Source organism: Protopterus annectens, chromosome 3.part1, assembly GCF_019279795.1.
Source record: "Protopterus annectens isolate FY-2018-M chromosome 3.part1, PAN1.0, whole genome shotgun sequence".
Lineage (NCBI taxonomy): Eukaryota > Metazoa > Chordata > Ceratodontiformes > Protopteridae > Protopterus > Protopterus annectens.
This window is the reverse complement of record NC_056732.1, coordinates 484547492-484565066: the sequence shown is the minus strand read 5'-3', so window position 1 is coordinate 484565066 and position 17575 is coordinate 484547492. Positions and strand designations below refer to the sequence as shown.

Sequence of the window (17575 nt, the reverse complement as noted above, 5' to 3'; positions counted from 1 at the left end):
CATTACTATAACTTCTCTAACTCTAGAGCTAAATTGCCCGTGAGAGATAACCATTGCTCTCTGAAACCTACTGTATTGGAAGCAATATTTCTGTGGTCATGGGTGGTGGAATATAATCCACCACTAGATAAAATCAGGGAATATTTGGTGCTATGATCCTTAACCATGACATTTTTAAGTTCTTCCACCAAAGACTTAAAGTATGCCCTAGCAATAAATAACTCAACCAACTTGTCAGCTTCAAGTAAAATTTTATTGTCTTCAGACAAAATTATGCTAACCATATAACCTGCCCCTTAACCAGATATTTCTTTTGCCAAAATAGATGAACACTAGCATAGTGCAAAAGTGAATACAAGAAAGAGTGCTTTCAATAAATAATGGACTCAAATCTCATCTTATCTATATTATTCCTATATATATATATATATATATATATATATATATATATATATATATATATATATATGTATGTATATATATATATATATATATATATATATATATATATATATATATATATATTTATATATATATATACACACACACACACACACACACACACACACACACATACATATATATATATATATATATATATATATCAAGATAGTTAATGGAAGCAAAATCATGCTGATAAGTAAACCTCAAAAAATCTGTAGTTCCAGTAATACATTGGAGAAATACCTGCAAACTGTCTTCATCAGCTTCCCAAAACAAGAAATTAGTGTGTTCCCTAAGTAACTCATATCTTCCCTCAAAGTGGAAGATTTTTAAATCTCCCTCTTACTAAATGAATCCTGCCTTAGCTTCTTCTAACTGTAACTCCACCCTGCCAAAGCTGTTTAGGGAATTAACCCTTTGTATTCCACCAACTGGTAGTCTCCATCTAAAGTTATTCCAGCCATGGACAACATTGCATATTATATGTATTTGGTGGTGGCTACATTTGTTGCCTAGGGCATTCTAGTGCAGAAATGGTCACTTGACAGTTTTGTTGAATTAAGTTATAATTTACTTTGCCATTGTTAATTACAGTATATATGTGGGTGCTTGTGTTTGGTCATGATTGTGCAACCATGGAATTTGTACATAAATTACAGGGGTATGAGGGTGAAGCTCCAGTGTTCAGGGATGTGGGGGGCAAAGCCTCCATGTAAAAAAGTATTTTTTAGCATTTTACTTGTGTTAACTTTATGTTGGTGAAATGTGTGTTTGCTGTTAGTAGTGGAGTAAGTTTAGAAGGTATGTTTGGGTTGAAGAAGTAGATGTAGTGTGTGTTTTGTTACATTTGGAATAGATTTGAGCTTCTTTACAGTCACAAATGTACATCTGTCTGTTTATATTTAAAGGTGTTTACTTCTGATATTGTTTTTTTTAATGTATGTGTTTATCTGATGGTACTGTGATGAATTGTGCTGTGATGAATGAGGTGCTTCATAATATAGTCTTATGAGTAGGTGTCAGATATGAATGTTTATTTGTCAGAAGTAGGCAAGTGTTTGTCAAATTATTGTTTGCTGTTGTGGTGGATTACCTTATAGTGGGGACTGGGAATGTGCCCTTTTCCCATTGTTGTACAGATTTGGTATATTTAAGGATTAAGGATGTGTGGGTATAAGTGATGCAGGGGGATTTCCTCCTACAAAAAATACTTGTTTTGTTTTAGTTATGATTTTTTTGATCGTGTGTGATATGATAGGATTAATTTTATATTTAGCTTCAAGCACCTTTTGTAATTAATAGACATAGACCCATATGAAATATATGGGGGTCTCGAATGTGATACATGAGATCTTGTACTATAAGCACAGAACAGCATTAATGATAAGCAGCTGAGCCACTAGTCATGAACTAAGGACCTTAATCCCAGAGTACAAGATGTCACACAAGCATGATGAGTACAAGACTGTCACACAAGCATGATGAGTACAAGATGTCACACAAGCATGATGAGTACAAGACTGTCACATAAGCATGATGAGTACAAGACTGTCACACAAGCATGATGAGTACTGTCACATAAGCATGATGAGTACAAGACTGTCACACAAGCATGATGAGTACAAGATGTCACACAAGCATGATGAGTACAAGACTGTCACACAACCATGATGAGTACAAGACTGTCACACAAGCATGATGAGTACAATATGTCACACATCTATCACACAAGCCAGACCACCCCTGTATTCCACTTATCTGTTTTGATAGGGCATTGTTTCCCGTTGACTTTTGCAGCCTGTGTTAATTGTTTAAACATCTTTTGAATGTTTTTAGGTCATTTGTGTAGACTTTTATGAATGGAATAGTGTCTTTTCTATAGATTCTGATATAAACTGAAGTAATTTTTAACTGTTATTTAGTAGTTAGTTAACACAGGTATTTATGATTCATCAGCCTGCAATGGCATTTTCTGATTGACCAGTTGTATTTATTGTTTTTTTTTTTTTGTTGTTGTTTTTTTTTTTTTTTTTTTTTGCTTTTTTTTGTATTTATTCACCTTTTTTAACTTTGCTGTTCTAACAAGAACATATTGTGTTTCTGGAGTTTGATGTAGATGGTCAGTGTTGATTTTCTGGGGCTGTATGTGTAGATTTTGTGAATGCAGTAAGTAATGATAGATTTTTACTTTGTAGCAAGTGGGAAATTCTGTTAGTGTTTAATTTTATAGTTACTGTTCTACTATTATCATTCAAATAAGAATGAAGTAAACTTCAATGTGGTTTATATAAGTGGGTTATGAGTACGTGTGCATATGTGTGTGTGTGTGTGTGTGTGTGTGTGTGTGTGTGTGTGTGTGTGTGTGCATGCATGTGTGAACTCCTGTGTGTATGTGCATGCCATTTCTAGGATTCTAATCAGTGGAAAAATAAGTCCAATTTTCATTTATTTGTTTTTTATTTTATCAACACAAGAACATAAAATAACACTCTGAGAAAAAAAATAGTACCACATAATTGTTATGTTTTTGATAAACTAAATGTCAATTTGTTTAGGAATTATTTTACAAGGACTGCAGTTTGAGGAGGGTGCTAATGTCTGTGTTTATGTGTTTATATGTGTTTATGTGTTCAGTGTGCAAACTTTTACTTTAGTCCTCAGCACATGGTGGACATATGGTGAATTTATGGGAATTTTAGCAGCTGTCATGATGCACATATACAGGTGCACGCACACACACACACGCACACATATGCATATTCATATGTGTGTGTGTGTGTGTGTGTGTGTGTGTGTGTGCACATTATATTTATATATATTAAATGGTTCTGCCACAGAAAAGCAAGAAGCCCCTTTTGGATTTGTGGAGTACAGAGTTTACTGTGAGGTTTGATTTTGGATGAAATCTGAATGATCACATAAAGCTAGTCATGGGAAATATTGCATAGCCCATACCCAAATAAAAGTTATTGCTATTATGCAATGCCATTATTTAAAAAAAAAACACTTACCTTTTAAAAAGACATTGTATTTCAGCACAGCTTTTCTGCTACATCTTTTGTGCATGACCTAGTGATGCATTGTGTACATGTGTGCTGATGGCTAAGGATGCATTGTGTGCATGTGTGCTGATGGTTTAGTGATGCATTGTGTACATGTGTGCTGATGGCTAAATGATGCATTGTGTACATGTGTGCTGATGGTTTAGTGATGCATTGTGTACATGTGTGCTGATGGATAAGTGATGCATTGTGCACATGTGTACTGATGGTTTAGTGATGCATTGTGTACATGTATGCTAATGGCTAAGTGATGCATTGTGTACATGTGTGCTGATGGTTTAGTGATGCACTGTGTACATGTGGGATGATGGCTTAGTGATACATTGTGTCACTTGTGCTGATGGCTTAGTGATACATTGTGTACATGTGTGCTGATGGCTCAGTGATGCATTGTGTACACGTGTGGGCCATTATTTGCACAATACATTTGACTGAGTGCACTTGTTCCTACTTATTGTTTTCTTACCCCATCATAAATGCTCCTGCAGCCAGCTAAATATATGTGGATGTTTGCACATTCCTAATACCATATGAATACTTTTTAAAGTTTTGTTTTTTGTTTTATATAATATTTTGCTCAGAGGAGCAATACTGTGATGTGTGAGAGGATGAGGTAGTCTTTTAAAACATGGTATTGCTGGACTTTCATTTCTCTGCTTAACAACATGGAAGCTACGCCAGCATTAGCTTTTATTTTTAGTAGCCATAGTCACAGGTATTATTATTTTTTACTCTAACTTTGTGACCAAACTTTCTTCCCTAAGTAATACTTGATTTGCATTGAGCACAGAGGAGATGAATGGCAAATTGCTGTTCACATTGTCAAATAAAAATGTTTTGTCTATTGTGTAATTTGTTCAAACTATCATCTACACATTGCAAAGATTTTCATACCTGTAACTTTGATCCAACATAAAATTATCTGTTAAACCAAAAAAAATAAAAATTCAGGATTTATTCTTCATCTCTCACTCAAGAAAGAATTTCAAAAGGAAACAAAATTGCTGGTTATTATTGACTTAACCTCTTTATATTGAACTGTTCCCTTGTTTATTAGTCATTCATTTCCTTGCTTTACCTTCTTTAAAAAGGTACTGATTTAAAATAATTTTATTCCGTACTTATTGTAGGTTTCCAATCAATACATTGATTATGACTCTAAAGAGAGTAGCTTATTATTGTAATAATTTCCTCACACATTCTTTTTGATACATATAAACACTAAATTTCAAACATTTATACATTTCTTTCTCAGTATGTATGGCTAAATCACTTTTAACTACAGAGTTCAACTTATGTATATTTTCAGCAATTCTACTCCTAAAATATATAGCAGTATTTTACTTGAATGATTTTTATTTTCAGAAACAAGTATTTTGGTTAAAACTATTACATTATAATCTAAACATTTCTTTTTGAATAACTATATACAATAATTACATTCGGCCTGAAAATAAACAGTGAAAGAAACCAATATGATTCATTATACATAGATGATAAACAAATTTTACTCAGTATATCAGAGAGAGACTGAGTTCAGTTGCAGAGTATCAATGAGAGACAGAATCTTCCACCAAGGATTATTATCTAATGGCTTAGGACAAATCCTGAGTTCTTTGGTATTCATCTCCATCAATGCCGCTTCCTTCAGTAGGGATAAAAAGTCTTCAATAGAAGGAGCAGTATTGGAATTCCACTTCCTGGTTATACATTTCCAGGCAATTGCTATTATTGTCCGTAATAAATACAAATTACTTTTCTTCAAATAAGGTCCTTCATTCACATTTAATAGAATTAGAGCTTTGGATAATACAAACAAATCTGTAAATATAGCTTGTAAGAAATTATTGATATCCCCTAAATTTTATTTTATAGCAACACATTAATAAAAAAATGTGTATCCAATCAGTTTTACATATCTGTAGGTACCTCCAATAGGTAACATTACTGGAGGAACTAAGTTTGGTTAATTTATTAGGTATTAAAAAGGCTTTATACAGAAACTTCCAAGTATATAGTCTCCAATATTGTGAATTAGATGTTAACTTGACAGATAGTAAGATATTAGATTTACTTTCTAAGGATGAACATAGAGATTGTCCCTTAGTGATATGATGCCATTAATTTTGTTGAGGTTTTGTTTTATAAGTAATTAATATTTTACATAATCTTGGGTGGCTGCAGTGCTGCAGCGGTTAGCATTGTCGCCTCACAGCAAGAGGTTCTCTGGTTCCATTCTCGGCTGGGGTGCCTTCTGTGCGGAGTCTGCATGTCCTCCCTGTGGTCATGTGGGTTTCCTCTGAGTGCTCCAGTTTCCTCCCACATTCTAAAGACATGCTGTAGGTGGATTGGACACCCTAAATAGGCCCTAGGCGTGAGTGTGAGTGTGTATGTGCGTGTGTGTGTGTGTGTGTGTGCGTGTGTGTGCGTGTGTGTGTGTGTGTGTGTGTGTGTGTGTGTGTGTGTGTGTGTGTGTGTGTGTGTGTGTGTTTGTGTGCCTCCTGTGGAAGGTTGGGTGCCGGGCTGGCAACTCGACACTGTAAAACTCCACTGCCAATCATGAGCGGACAGGTGATCCGCTGTGGTGACCCCTAACCAGGAAAAGCCAAAAGAAGAAGAAGAATATTTTATATAATATTAAAATAATATTTTCTATGTTATGATTATTGTATATACTTTCATATAAATACATTATGAATTTAGGTTTATCATTAAAAGAATTGTTGATTGTTCTGCATAGATCTTGTGAGTATGTTAAAACACTTTGAAGTAATAGCCAGTCATGAGGTGTTAGTTCATAGCACATCATTATATACTGAATATCTAAAACTTTTTGATTTCCCATGCAGTGCTGCCAGCGAATAAAACTCTTGGTTTCCCAAGAAATGAAGACCTTCTTATGCAACTTATCAAATACATTTTTTGTAATGCTAAAAGGTGTTAGTAATTCAAACCAAAGTTTGATATATAATACTTTTAAAAGTATGACAAATTATTAACTTAACAGCAATGTAAAACAAAAAGGATATACACAAGCAAACATTAATAATCCTCTAATGGCTTCGTGTACAGAGTAGTCAGTTTTATTATTGTAATCACATAGGTTGTAGTGACCACATGGGGAAGTGTATCTGTCATTAATGGACTGATTGTCAAGTGTCTTATGTATGTAGCACAGAAACTTCATTCACTCAGAAAGGTGTAGTGTATGTGATTGTGCAATGATAAACAGCAAACCTTTCAAACACAGAAAGTAGCTATGAAAAGCACTTGCATACTTCAGTGTATGTTGACCAGAACAGCTTATTTGATCTGTAACTTTTGTACATTGTACTTTTACTTCTGCTGAGTACTGTGCATGCAGATGACCAAGAAATAACAATATTGTTTTTGATGTTTTAGTGCAAAAAGGAGACAGCTGTATCTATGAAGGTGCTGTCTATCAGAGTGGTGAAACATTTCAGCCTAACTGCAGGTTTCAGTGCACATGCAGAGACAGTGAGATCAATTGCATTCATCGCTGTAATGTGGATGTGCTTCTTCCTGGGCCTTCCTGCCCTTTTCCTAGAAAAGTCCAAGTTCCTGGAGAATGCTGTGAAAAATGGATCTGTGGCTCTAAAGAAGAAACCACCTTGGGAGGATTTGCAATGGCAGGTAAAAAGTAATACAATTACTACCTTAGTATGTAAAATAACATTCATTACACATAATGAGTTGATCTGTTGTATATCATTTAGGTCTTTCATTACTGCAGTTGTTCAAAAATGCTAAACATTGTAGCAAAGCAAACATCAGATATAGCTAATGTAGCACTCAACTTATACAAACCTCAGTTATTGTCAGCCATTTTTTTAAATAATTGTTTTGCTGAAGACACATTCATGGGAGAGCAAAGGTGAAAATCAGAATTGTACATATACTATACATTGTTCTTTGACAAGGAAATCCATCCAAGGATATTCATATTTGTTAGTGTGCAATGAACAAATCTATATCAAAGGAAGTTAGTGTGGGAAAACAAGACAATTGTCTAAATGAGAGGGTGCTACAAGGGGAAGTGGATACATAAAAAGATGACAGGTGGGGGTAGGAATGTGTTGGAAGTATTTTATGAGGATATCAAGGAAAAAGCCAGCTTAAGTCCAGCAGCATGACACATTAGCTGAAGAGAAGGACAATAGCCTGAGTATGGATCATTTAAATGCAGGAGATGGTGGACAGTGGGGAAAAGTGCAGGATTAATGAATTGCTTCTTTATCATTGCAAGGAAATGGCATGGCAGGATGCACTGAGGCAAATAAGCAGATGGGGAAGCAAACACAATGAGGTAAAGCAGGAAACTGAGCAACTTTCCAGAGATAAGGGGGTATGTATTCAGTCCAACAGGTTCTTACAGAACTAGCAGACCTACCTGACAGATTTCTAAAAAAAATTGTAGCTGCTTGTTAGAAACCATAATGATAACTAGGAAAGGCCAGCATCAGAAATAGTGCAGTGGTACATTTTGGGGTTTTTGAAGGGTATGGTTTTATCAGACTCACTTCTATTTAGGTTCATAGGTGTTTACAAGGCTAATGACCACAAGGCCTTTTTAACCCTAGCTGTGCATCTCAAATATCTGACAAGTTCTGGTACCCTTGATAAGTGTTAAGCATGGCCTGGGAGATGAACCATTTACAGGTTACCCATGTCCATTAGAGATAAAGGTGCCAAACCAGGGTTGAATTTCCAGTTACCCATCCAATTGTCCAAGTTAGACTTGAATTGGGTTAGGGAGGAACACTGCTTTGCACACATGGGGAGCCTGTTCCATAGATGCAGTAGTCTCTGAGATACATACCTATATCTCCAGCAGGTCCTGTTTATATCACAGGCAAGGTTTAAGTCTTTAGATGGGTAATTCTGCTGATGTTTGTTTTGTGGATATGCAGGATGTCCAGCAGAGTGAGATATGACAATTCCCTGTATGCCAGGCATAGATCTCCCCTGAAAAGCCTATTGGAGACAGAATACAGGAATAGAGCCTTGAGGCAGTCTACACAGGGCATTTTACTTATGCCCTGCATTCTTTTAGTGAGGAACCTCTGTGGGTGTTCCAATTGTTGGATATGCCTGGTTAGGTACATACCAAAGGGGGCATTGTACCCATTGATAGGTCTGATGAATGCTAAATACAGTATAGCCTAGTACTAACCTATGAACCTATGAACCTATGAACTTTCTTGGACATAGATACCATACCTTTGTTTATAAGTTGCACAACATAAAATGATTTCCTCACCACTGTAGACACATGATGGTCAAAGGCTAGATTACTATATGTGTGTGTCCCTAGGTCTCTGACCACTGGGTCAACTCTATGGGGTGTGTTGTCAATATGATAGTTACTAGGGATGGATGACTTCCCAAAGAATACTATTATGCATTTCTTGGCATTTAGTTTTAGTACATGGCTCTAACACCAGTTGTTTGCCTGTATCAGCTCCTACTGGAGAACATTTGGGTCAGTGTGGGATTCAATGACAGCTCCTAATTTGCAATCATCTGCAAATTTAGTCAGCCAGAGACCATTGATATTGGGGTTCCTGTCAGAAGAATGAAGACGCATTATGTCGAATGCGTCTTTGTCGAACTGTAAATGACAAAAATGCAAAATGAAGAAGCGGCTTTTAAGCAAATTCTTTCCCTGGGAAAGAAGTCGCTTTTTCCCTGGGAAAGAATTTGCTGTTCCGTCTGTTTGCTCTTTTTTCTTTTCATTCTTTTGTGGTCGATATAACAGCATTCACTCTTTTGAGCATTTGTTGTTATAACATAGACCCTGATATTGGCCTTGACTTCTGATAAGTAAATGCCAAAAAGGAGCAGTCCAAGGACTGATCCCTGAGGAACTCCACTTGTGACTGGCCTCTTTGTAGAGGTAGACTCCACAATTCTAATTCCTGGGTCCTGTCTGAGAGCCAGTTGGCTATTCACCGGGTGACATATGTGTTTGTACCTAACCTGTTGAGTTTGTCAACAATGCCTGAGTGGGGAATTGTGTCAAATGCCTTGGCCAGGGTAAGATACGCAGTGTGAACGATTCTGCCCTCATCCATTGCTTTGGTGACCTTCTCAAAGAAGTCTACCAGGTTGAGTAGGCACGATCTGCCCTTGAAGAAACCAAACTGGGTTGGATCAGCTGTCTGAAGGTTTACTTAATCTCTGTTGATTATCTCCATAATAATTATTTCCATGGCTTTACATACAACACCAGTGAGACTTGTGGGTCTATAGATTGCCCACTTTTGTGCAGAGGGATGATTGTTGCCATTCTCCATTGTTGAGGCACGAAACTTGTTTGGAGGCTACAGTTAAATAGTAATTCCAGAGGCCCTGATAGGTCATATTTAATGCTATTTAGAAGGCATCCTGGGATATTGTCTGGGCCAATTGATGCAGTGTTCTTGGTCTTAGAGAGAGCATTAAGGACCTGTTCCCTAGTGATAGTAAGGGGGTGTTATATTTGATGATATTTCCTGAGGGAAGGTTGAGGGGGAGAGAGGAGTAAAGTTGGAGATGAATTTAACAGCCAAGTGATTTGCTATGTCTTCTGGCTTTTTTAATTTCTCCAGGTCTTTTGGGTTTCTAATACCATGATGGGAATGGACCCAATTCCTAAGTCAAAGTACGATTAAAGTTCATGAAATTAGTATTGTTTCAGTCTTTGATGTTAGCCAAAAGTGCTCTTTCATTCTTTGATGTTGTGGCTCAGTATAGGTGGCTCCATGTATGATTAGCTCTGCACACAATTGTGTAATGCCTTTGAGGTTGCAGACATAGCTAAAGAATGCTTTGTGGTTGTCCTTGGCCTGAGAGGCCAAACTTACCCAAATTTGGCTATAGTAGACTTTATTTGTCCTATGAATTGTTTGTTTAGTTTGATGAGAGTGCTTTTATCCTGCTGGGTGCTGCACCTCCTAATTTTTGCCATGATTTTCTTCCTCCTGTTATACAGCCTATTGATTTTGTGAGTCCACCAGGGTGGCTTGTTTTTTTAGTTAGTTCTGTACTTCTTCCCACTGGTTACAACTGCCTCTATGCAGCTACTAACATGCTTTTACAAGCTTTCTGTGAACAGTTCTGCATAGGCAGCAGTGTTCTCAGGGTTCATGGGGGCTTGAATTTTTGCCAGGTTCTCAATAGCAGGAGGTTAGCCTTAGAATAGTTCCTGAATACTCCAGGTTTAGCTGGGGGGGGGGCTTTATTTTTACTTCAAAGGAGACCATTTTGTGGTCTGACCTTACCTGGGAAGGCACTACAGTAGGGTTTCTGCAGCACTCTGTCATATTAGTGACGACCAGATCCAGTATGGTTGCACCCCTGGTTGGTGTATTGACTATCTGGTCCAGGGAGTTTGTGTTTACAAAACCTAGTAATCTCTGTGCATGTATGTTTGGTGTCATATAGGATTCCCAGTTAATAGTGGGGTAATTAAAGTCACTCATGAATATGGTATTGGGTTGGATCGTTAGTGTTTCTAATAAGTTTATATACATGGTGTGGGTTTCCTGGGTCATAGAGGGTGACCTATAGCTTGCAAAGAAGTGATATTGGATTTTACTTATAGTGATTTGAAAATGGAGCAATTCAAGTGCATTGTCCTGTTTGACTAGACTTGAAGTATATTTATCTTTGATGTAAATAGAGACACCTCTACCTTTAGTCCTTCCCTTTGAAGTAGCCGCCCTAAATGTGTGGAAGGCATTATAACCTAGCATTGTTGGTGTGCTCTCCATGGCTTTAAACCATGTCTCAGTGCTCTCACAGACATCGGCATTCTCTAGGGTAAAGAAAGCTTCTAGGGAATGGAATTTTTTGTTTAGACTCCTAGCATTGAGTAGTAATACTTTTGTTTTTTTTTATTTTGATTTGCTATGTCGGAAGTATTTTCAGTTTGGCATTGCCTAAAAAAGGCACTATGGGGGAAGACAATGTTTTAGCTAATGTTTAAAAGCCTTGAGGGGAGAGGTACAGATGATCCCTGGCCAAGCAGTGTGGTCTGTTGACCATTTCTTTCCATGGTGACAAATATTAGATCCCCTTAGAATGACACCAGAAACTAAGACAGTTATTAAAGTCAATCATCTTTTGTTTGTATTGTGACATCATCCTTTGAGAAGGTAAAATGCTGCTTAGTGCTAGGCTCATACTAGTCTGAGACACATATTCCAAGAGCTCCATGATGTCTCTCTTCATATAGTCTAGGGAGGTACATCTTGGGTCATTTACTCCCACATGGACTATGACTGAGTCATATTGGTAATTGTAGTCCAATGACCTGAGTACCTGCATAATGTGGTGGATCCTTGCCCTTATAAGCAACTGACTGTGACTTTATCTTTACTCAGCCTGATGAGAGGGGCATCAGTGTGTCTCATGATGGAGTGTCCAATGACTAGAATGTTGGATTGTGTGGTGGCTTGCCTTATGGGCTTAGAGGTAGAGGCTCCATGAGATGTAGCTCTTGTGTTAATATGGGTGTTGTTTTGAAAGAGAGCATGTGGGGCTGCTGAGGGCATTTGTTATGTGTACTTTGTCTAGGAGGTCTTTGTGGTTTAGAAAAGTTACATTTAAGTGCCTCAGCATATGTGGGTTGATATGTCTGCTTTGAATTGTGTGTGATGGGTGCAGTGTGTCTACTACTGACCACCTTATTAACATTAGGAGTACTTTTATGTGAGAGCTTTTCCTCAGGTGAGCTTGTGTAAATACATCTCTCATATACCATATCAGTTTGTTTGAGAATTAACTGGTTATCAGCAAACATGAGGTAATTTCTACATTGCCTCAGGATGCCCATATCCACCAAGCTGGTAAGGGAGACAGTAGGAAAGTTCATATCCATGGCAACAGACCTTTTTTATTGATTAGACAGTTGGAGTGAGAATATCTATCACTGTCAGGAGTATCCAGTTTGCAACTATAGCAACAGTGCTTGTCACTGCAAACTATCTGTCCTGTGTGCAACTAGGTATTGGAGAAATTTCAGTTGTGCTTTTACAGGAAAAATATCACTCAAGGTGTCTGAGTCTATACAGAATACTGCCAAACACTTGAGGGGAATCTAATACGTAGACCCAGAAAATTTATGGATAAAGTATTTAGGCAGATATTCTGAAGTTAGAAACAAATCAAGCAGTACTGACTGAAATCAAAGAATTAGCTTGTCAAGAATGATGAAAAGAGGAGAGTCGCATGAATGGCTACTGCCTGGCTACTACTAATGCTGGTCTCACCACAGCTTCTCTCTGTTGAGATACAACGCTCCTTTGCTTCTTCTCTCACCAGAAGCAAAATGTTCACCAACCCCACGATGAGCCAAAGCCTGTTTGGTGATCCTCAGTCTTTTCCCAGATGATGCAAGCTTGTAGCCTTTTCTTGGTAAATGCCTTGAATAGCAACCAGACCAATCAGGAACATTAAGCACAGACACTCACTCTCCAACCAGAACAGTCAGGAATCAGTGCACTCTGCTCCTTCTCTCAACAGGACCAGAAAATAAGCACAGATTCCAAGCTGTCACCTATAAGGCAGTTATTAGGCTTTCTGCTGATCAGCAGTCTCCAGGGAATAATGTCCATGTACTCTATCTCTAACCAGGGGAAACAGATGCACTGATTCCAAGATGACTACTGAGAGGCAGAATGCGGGCTCTCCAATAACTGGTAGTCTTGTAATAGATGTTTAAAGGTAAGATGAAAAAAGGTGGTTTATCCTAAACACTGCAGTGTACACTAAGCAGTTAGATATGAAAGTGGGTTACTTAAGTTTTAGCTGACTAAGTGGAGAGCCACTATTTTTGAAAGAGCAAGACAGACTGAAAGGGGATGGGCACTTTTGTATTCTGGTACTATGGAATACAGTGGGATGGCCAACAAATTTAAATAGTTAAAAGGGAGCGATTTCACAAAATGATAATTTTCTGCTTACTCACACCTGCCAGTGAAAGGAGAGAGGGAAGGAGCTATATGGTCAAATTAACATAAGGGGCAAGCAACTAGAAAGACTGGTGTTTAAGAAGACAACAGGGTGGAAGGTGGGAATAAATTCTGTCTGACTCACAGGAGACAACGTTGTGTTCTCTTTTCAGGTTTTAATATGCAATTAAAAGCAGAAAACAAGTAAAAGTGTAAAGAAAACAAATCACAGTATACAAAACAGAAAAAGGCAATAAAGTACAAAGTACAAGAAATCAAAAGCAAACTAACCTGTCCCTCACAGCAAGCTGTGGCAGAGTCTGGGTGAGCTTTTCCTTCATAGGGAAAGCCATGTAAGGATGCTTCAGAAGTTTGGGATAGGAGCCGTGTAGCTGATGGACAGCTCCACAGCTTCATACAGTGCAACTCTTGGCAGTTCAGCTTGATGAAAGTAAATGACAAAGTCACTGCTGAGGTAGAGAGGGGAACTCAGCTGATCTGTGTTTATTTTAGCAGAGCCTTTGACATTGTGCCTTGTGGACTGATGAAGTGAGAAAAACATGGAAGCGAGAAGCAGAATGATGATATTTCATGCTTATGATCCCCATACTGATATTTTCTTATGATTTTTATATTCATATGTCTGTCTATCTTTATTTATTTGTTACTGTTTGTTAACTGGGTAAGTGTTCTGGTCTAATGACCTTTTCAAAAGTAGTACTGAACAATATCAAGTGAAAAAAATAAACAGTGAATTATATATATATATATATATATATATATATATATATATATATATATATATATATAGAGTACAATCCATACTGAAGAGGGAGTAAAACATCATTGTATACATATGATTATATATATCATTTGCAAAATATCTCTAATATCACTCAAATGTGTAACTAAGATTTATACAAGAATTATAGTTACTAGTCTAAAACATTTTGGAATCATTTATGCAGCACCATAAAAGTCGTTACACTTCTCCTTTTGAAGATGGTATTTCACTTTTCTTTGAATCTTTCTAGCATTTTTTAAGATCTTATTTCGGCCTGGAGATTATTCCACATGGCAGGGGCTATCTAGAACCCTCACTCCATCACTACAAGAGCCCAATCTCAGACTCCCTTGAAATTTGTCAATATACATGTCATTGTGCCCTTAACAACCTTTGCATGTGATGAGAGCTGTGACCTACTCCTCTCTTCCTCCTCTGTGTTAAATGCAGCAGTATCTGATGGACTGTGTCTTGAGCATGCACTGCCCTGCACAGTTTGATATGTATGTCTGATGGACTGCGTCTTGAGCATGCACCACCCTGCACAGTTAGATATGTATGTCTGATGGACTGCATCTTGAGTATGCACCACCCTGCACAGTTTGATATGTATGTCTGATTGACTGCATCTTGAGCATCCACTACTCTACACAGTTTGATATGTATGTCTAATGGACTGCATCTTGAGCATGCACTACCCTTCACAGTTTGATATGTATGTTTGATGGACTGCATCTTGAGCATGCACCACCTTGCACAGTTTCATATGTATGTCTAATGCACTGTGTCTTGAGCATGCACCACCCTGCACAGTTTGATATGTGCATTGCATTTATCACTTTTGAGCTGTGTAACACTGTATCTTCACTGTGTGCTCCTCAGGACCAGACTATGTGCTGCCACTTCACCTATACTGCCATATACTACCCTGTAACTATCTGTGAGGCAGTAATGTATCTACCAGTTGTGTTTTTAGAGGTCAGAGACCATTCATAATGTAGGCTTCCAGATCACAGAGTAAATATTAACACTTATTCAAGGGTCTAATGAGTTTTTAAACAATTCCAAAGAAGACTGTTTTATCATAATTGTCTGGCTCTTCCATGATCTTACAATTGACATAGATATATATAAACTTTAAACTGAGAGAAAATGAACAAACTGCAACAAAATGAAGGAAAAAAGGACCACACCGGATACTCAAAACAGTTCAAATGTATTTTTACATGTAATTTTTGGAAGTATTTGTAAGGACTTTTATTATTTATTTTTTGACATATGGTTTGTTTTTTATAGGAGTTTGGCACTTTAAAATGAGGCTGTGCTTTTCCAAAGGAAATTATGTTTTTTCTAAAGGAAATGATGTTTTTCTAAAGGAAATTATGTTTTTCTAAAGGAAATGATGTCATGATAAGTATTGTATTTAAGTGTACTTGTGTGTCTTAAAATTGTCTGAAGAAGTTTGCTCATTTTAGTAAACGAAAGCGCTTATTGGAACTGTTTTGAGTATCCTATATATAAACTTTGTTCATGCTGATGCTGTACATTTAACAAGTTTAAACATACAATTTTTATTTCTTAATAATCTAACTGATTGAAATGATGTTTAATAATGCTCTCAGTTCTTCATCTTAAAAAGTAAGATAAGCTGGGTACAGTCCCTATTGTAGACATTCCTATATTTCCAAAACAATCTTGATATGAAAGATCTTTGCAGCCACTGACTCTTTTTGTAAATATTCTGTGCACCTTTTCAAGCAAACAAAGATCCTATTTTATGTACAAACAAAATAAAGTATAAAATTCAAGGGGTGGTTTAACCTAAATTTTAGATAACTTTAGAAGTATGTATGTGATCAAGTGATGCAATTCTTCAAAAGTAATCACGCAGTACTCATAGCTTTTGCTTCAACTACATTTACATTTTGTAAATAACACAAAATTAAACTAGAAATAAATCGATACCCAGAACAGCCGACTACTGTAGAAAATATAGGTGTGCAACCACAACTGTTCTTGGTAACAGCACAAATAAGCACAGGCACTAGCTGAATAAATTATAAATCCACTTTAATCGATAAAATACAATGGTTTAGCACTTTCATCTACACACTGATAGACTTCTTCAGAACAAATTCACATGTGTTTGCAATAGTTTAAATAAATCCAAGCATCCAATCCATTTCCTTCATGAATTAACATTCAATTAAAGAAATAATCATTTAAAGTGCACCTTGCTTTTTACTGACGAGTAAATGCAATTTCATGTCATACAAAATAATATAATATGCAAACAATACTATTTAAAATGTGTGCTTACTAAGATATGAATTCATATACAAACCATACACAATCATAATATTTAAAATGATACATTAAAAATTCAGTAAACTGATGGTTCATAAAAATTTAAAAAAAACATTAGTCTAGATGATAACGGAACTTTAAAATACTCTATTAGCTTGTTTGGTAAAAAACTAAAGACTTTGAAGAGTGTGCAAATGGATAATTTATACTTGAAACAATGTATAGATACGAAGATTGTGCCTATGGGGCTTAGATTTTTTAAGTACCCATTAGGCATTGAAATGGATGAAGCGAATATTATGGAATGTACAAAAATTTTTGACAATTTTGGTTTCAGTTTTATGAAATTTATAGTATCTTGTAATGACAGAAAAATTTGTTGTTTGCTATCTGAAATAGAAGAGCTGAATGTCAAGATTACTAACGATTTGTTGTATGAGGAATACAAAACGTTATTTAACAGTTCATGTGGGAGGAAAAGGCAGTAGACAAAACAGAAAAGGCAATAAAGTACAAAGTACAAGAAATCAAAAGCAAACTAACCTGTCCCTCACAGCAAGCTGTGGCAGAGTCTGGGTGAGCTTTTCCTTCATAGGGAAAGCCATGTAAGGATGCTTCAGAAGTTTGGGATAGGAGCCATGTAGCTGATGGACAGCTCCACAGCTTCATACAGTGCAACTCTTGGCAGTTCAGCTTGATGAAAGTAAATGACAAAGTCACTGCTAAGGTAGAGAGGGGAACTCAGCTGATCTGTGTTTATTTTAGCAGAGCCTTTGACATTGTGCCTTGTGGACTGATGAAGTGAGAAAAACATGGGAGTGAGAAGCAGAATGATGATATTTCATGCTTATGATCCCCATACTGATATTTTCTTATGATTTTTATATTCATATGTCTGTCTATCTTTATTTATTTGTTACTGTTTGTTAACTGGGTAAGTGTTCTGGTCTAATGACCTTTTCAAAAGTAGTACTGAATAATATCAAGTGAAAAAAATAAACAGTGAATTATATATATATATA

The 17575-nt window shown here is 36.7% G+C and overlaps 1 protein-coding gene across 1 annotated transcript in view; it reads left to right on the top strand.

Moving 5' to 3' along the window:
* CCN3 (cellular communication network factor 3) overlaps window positions 1-17575 on the top strand; it is a 368026-nt gene that overhangs the window by 273200 nt on the left and 77251 nt on the right. The window contains exon 3 of the mRNA XM_044066923.1: window positions 6909-7160. Coding sequence (XP_043922858.1) covers window positions 6909-7160 — 252 coding nt within the window. The remainder of the gene's footprint in view (window positions 1-6908; window positions 7161-17575) is intronic.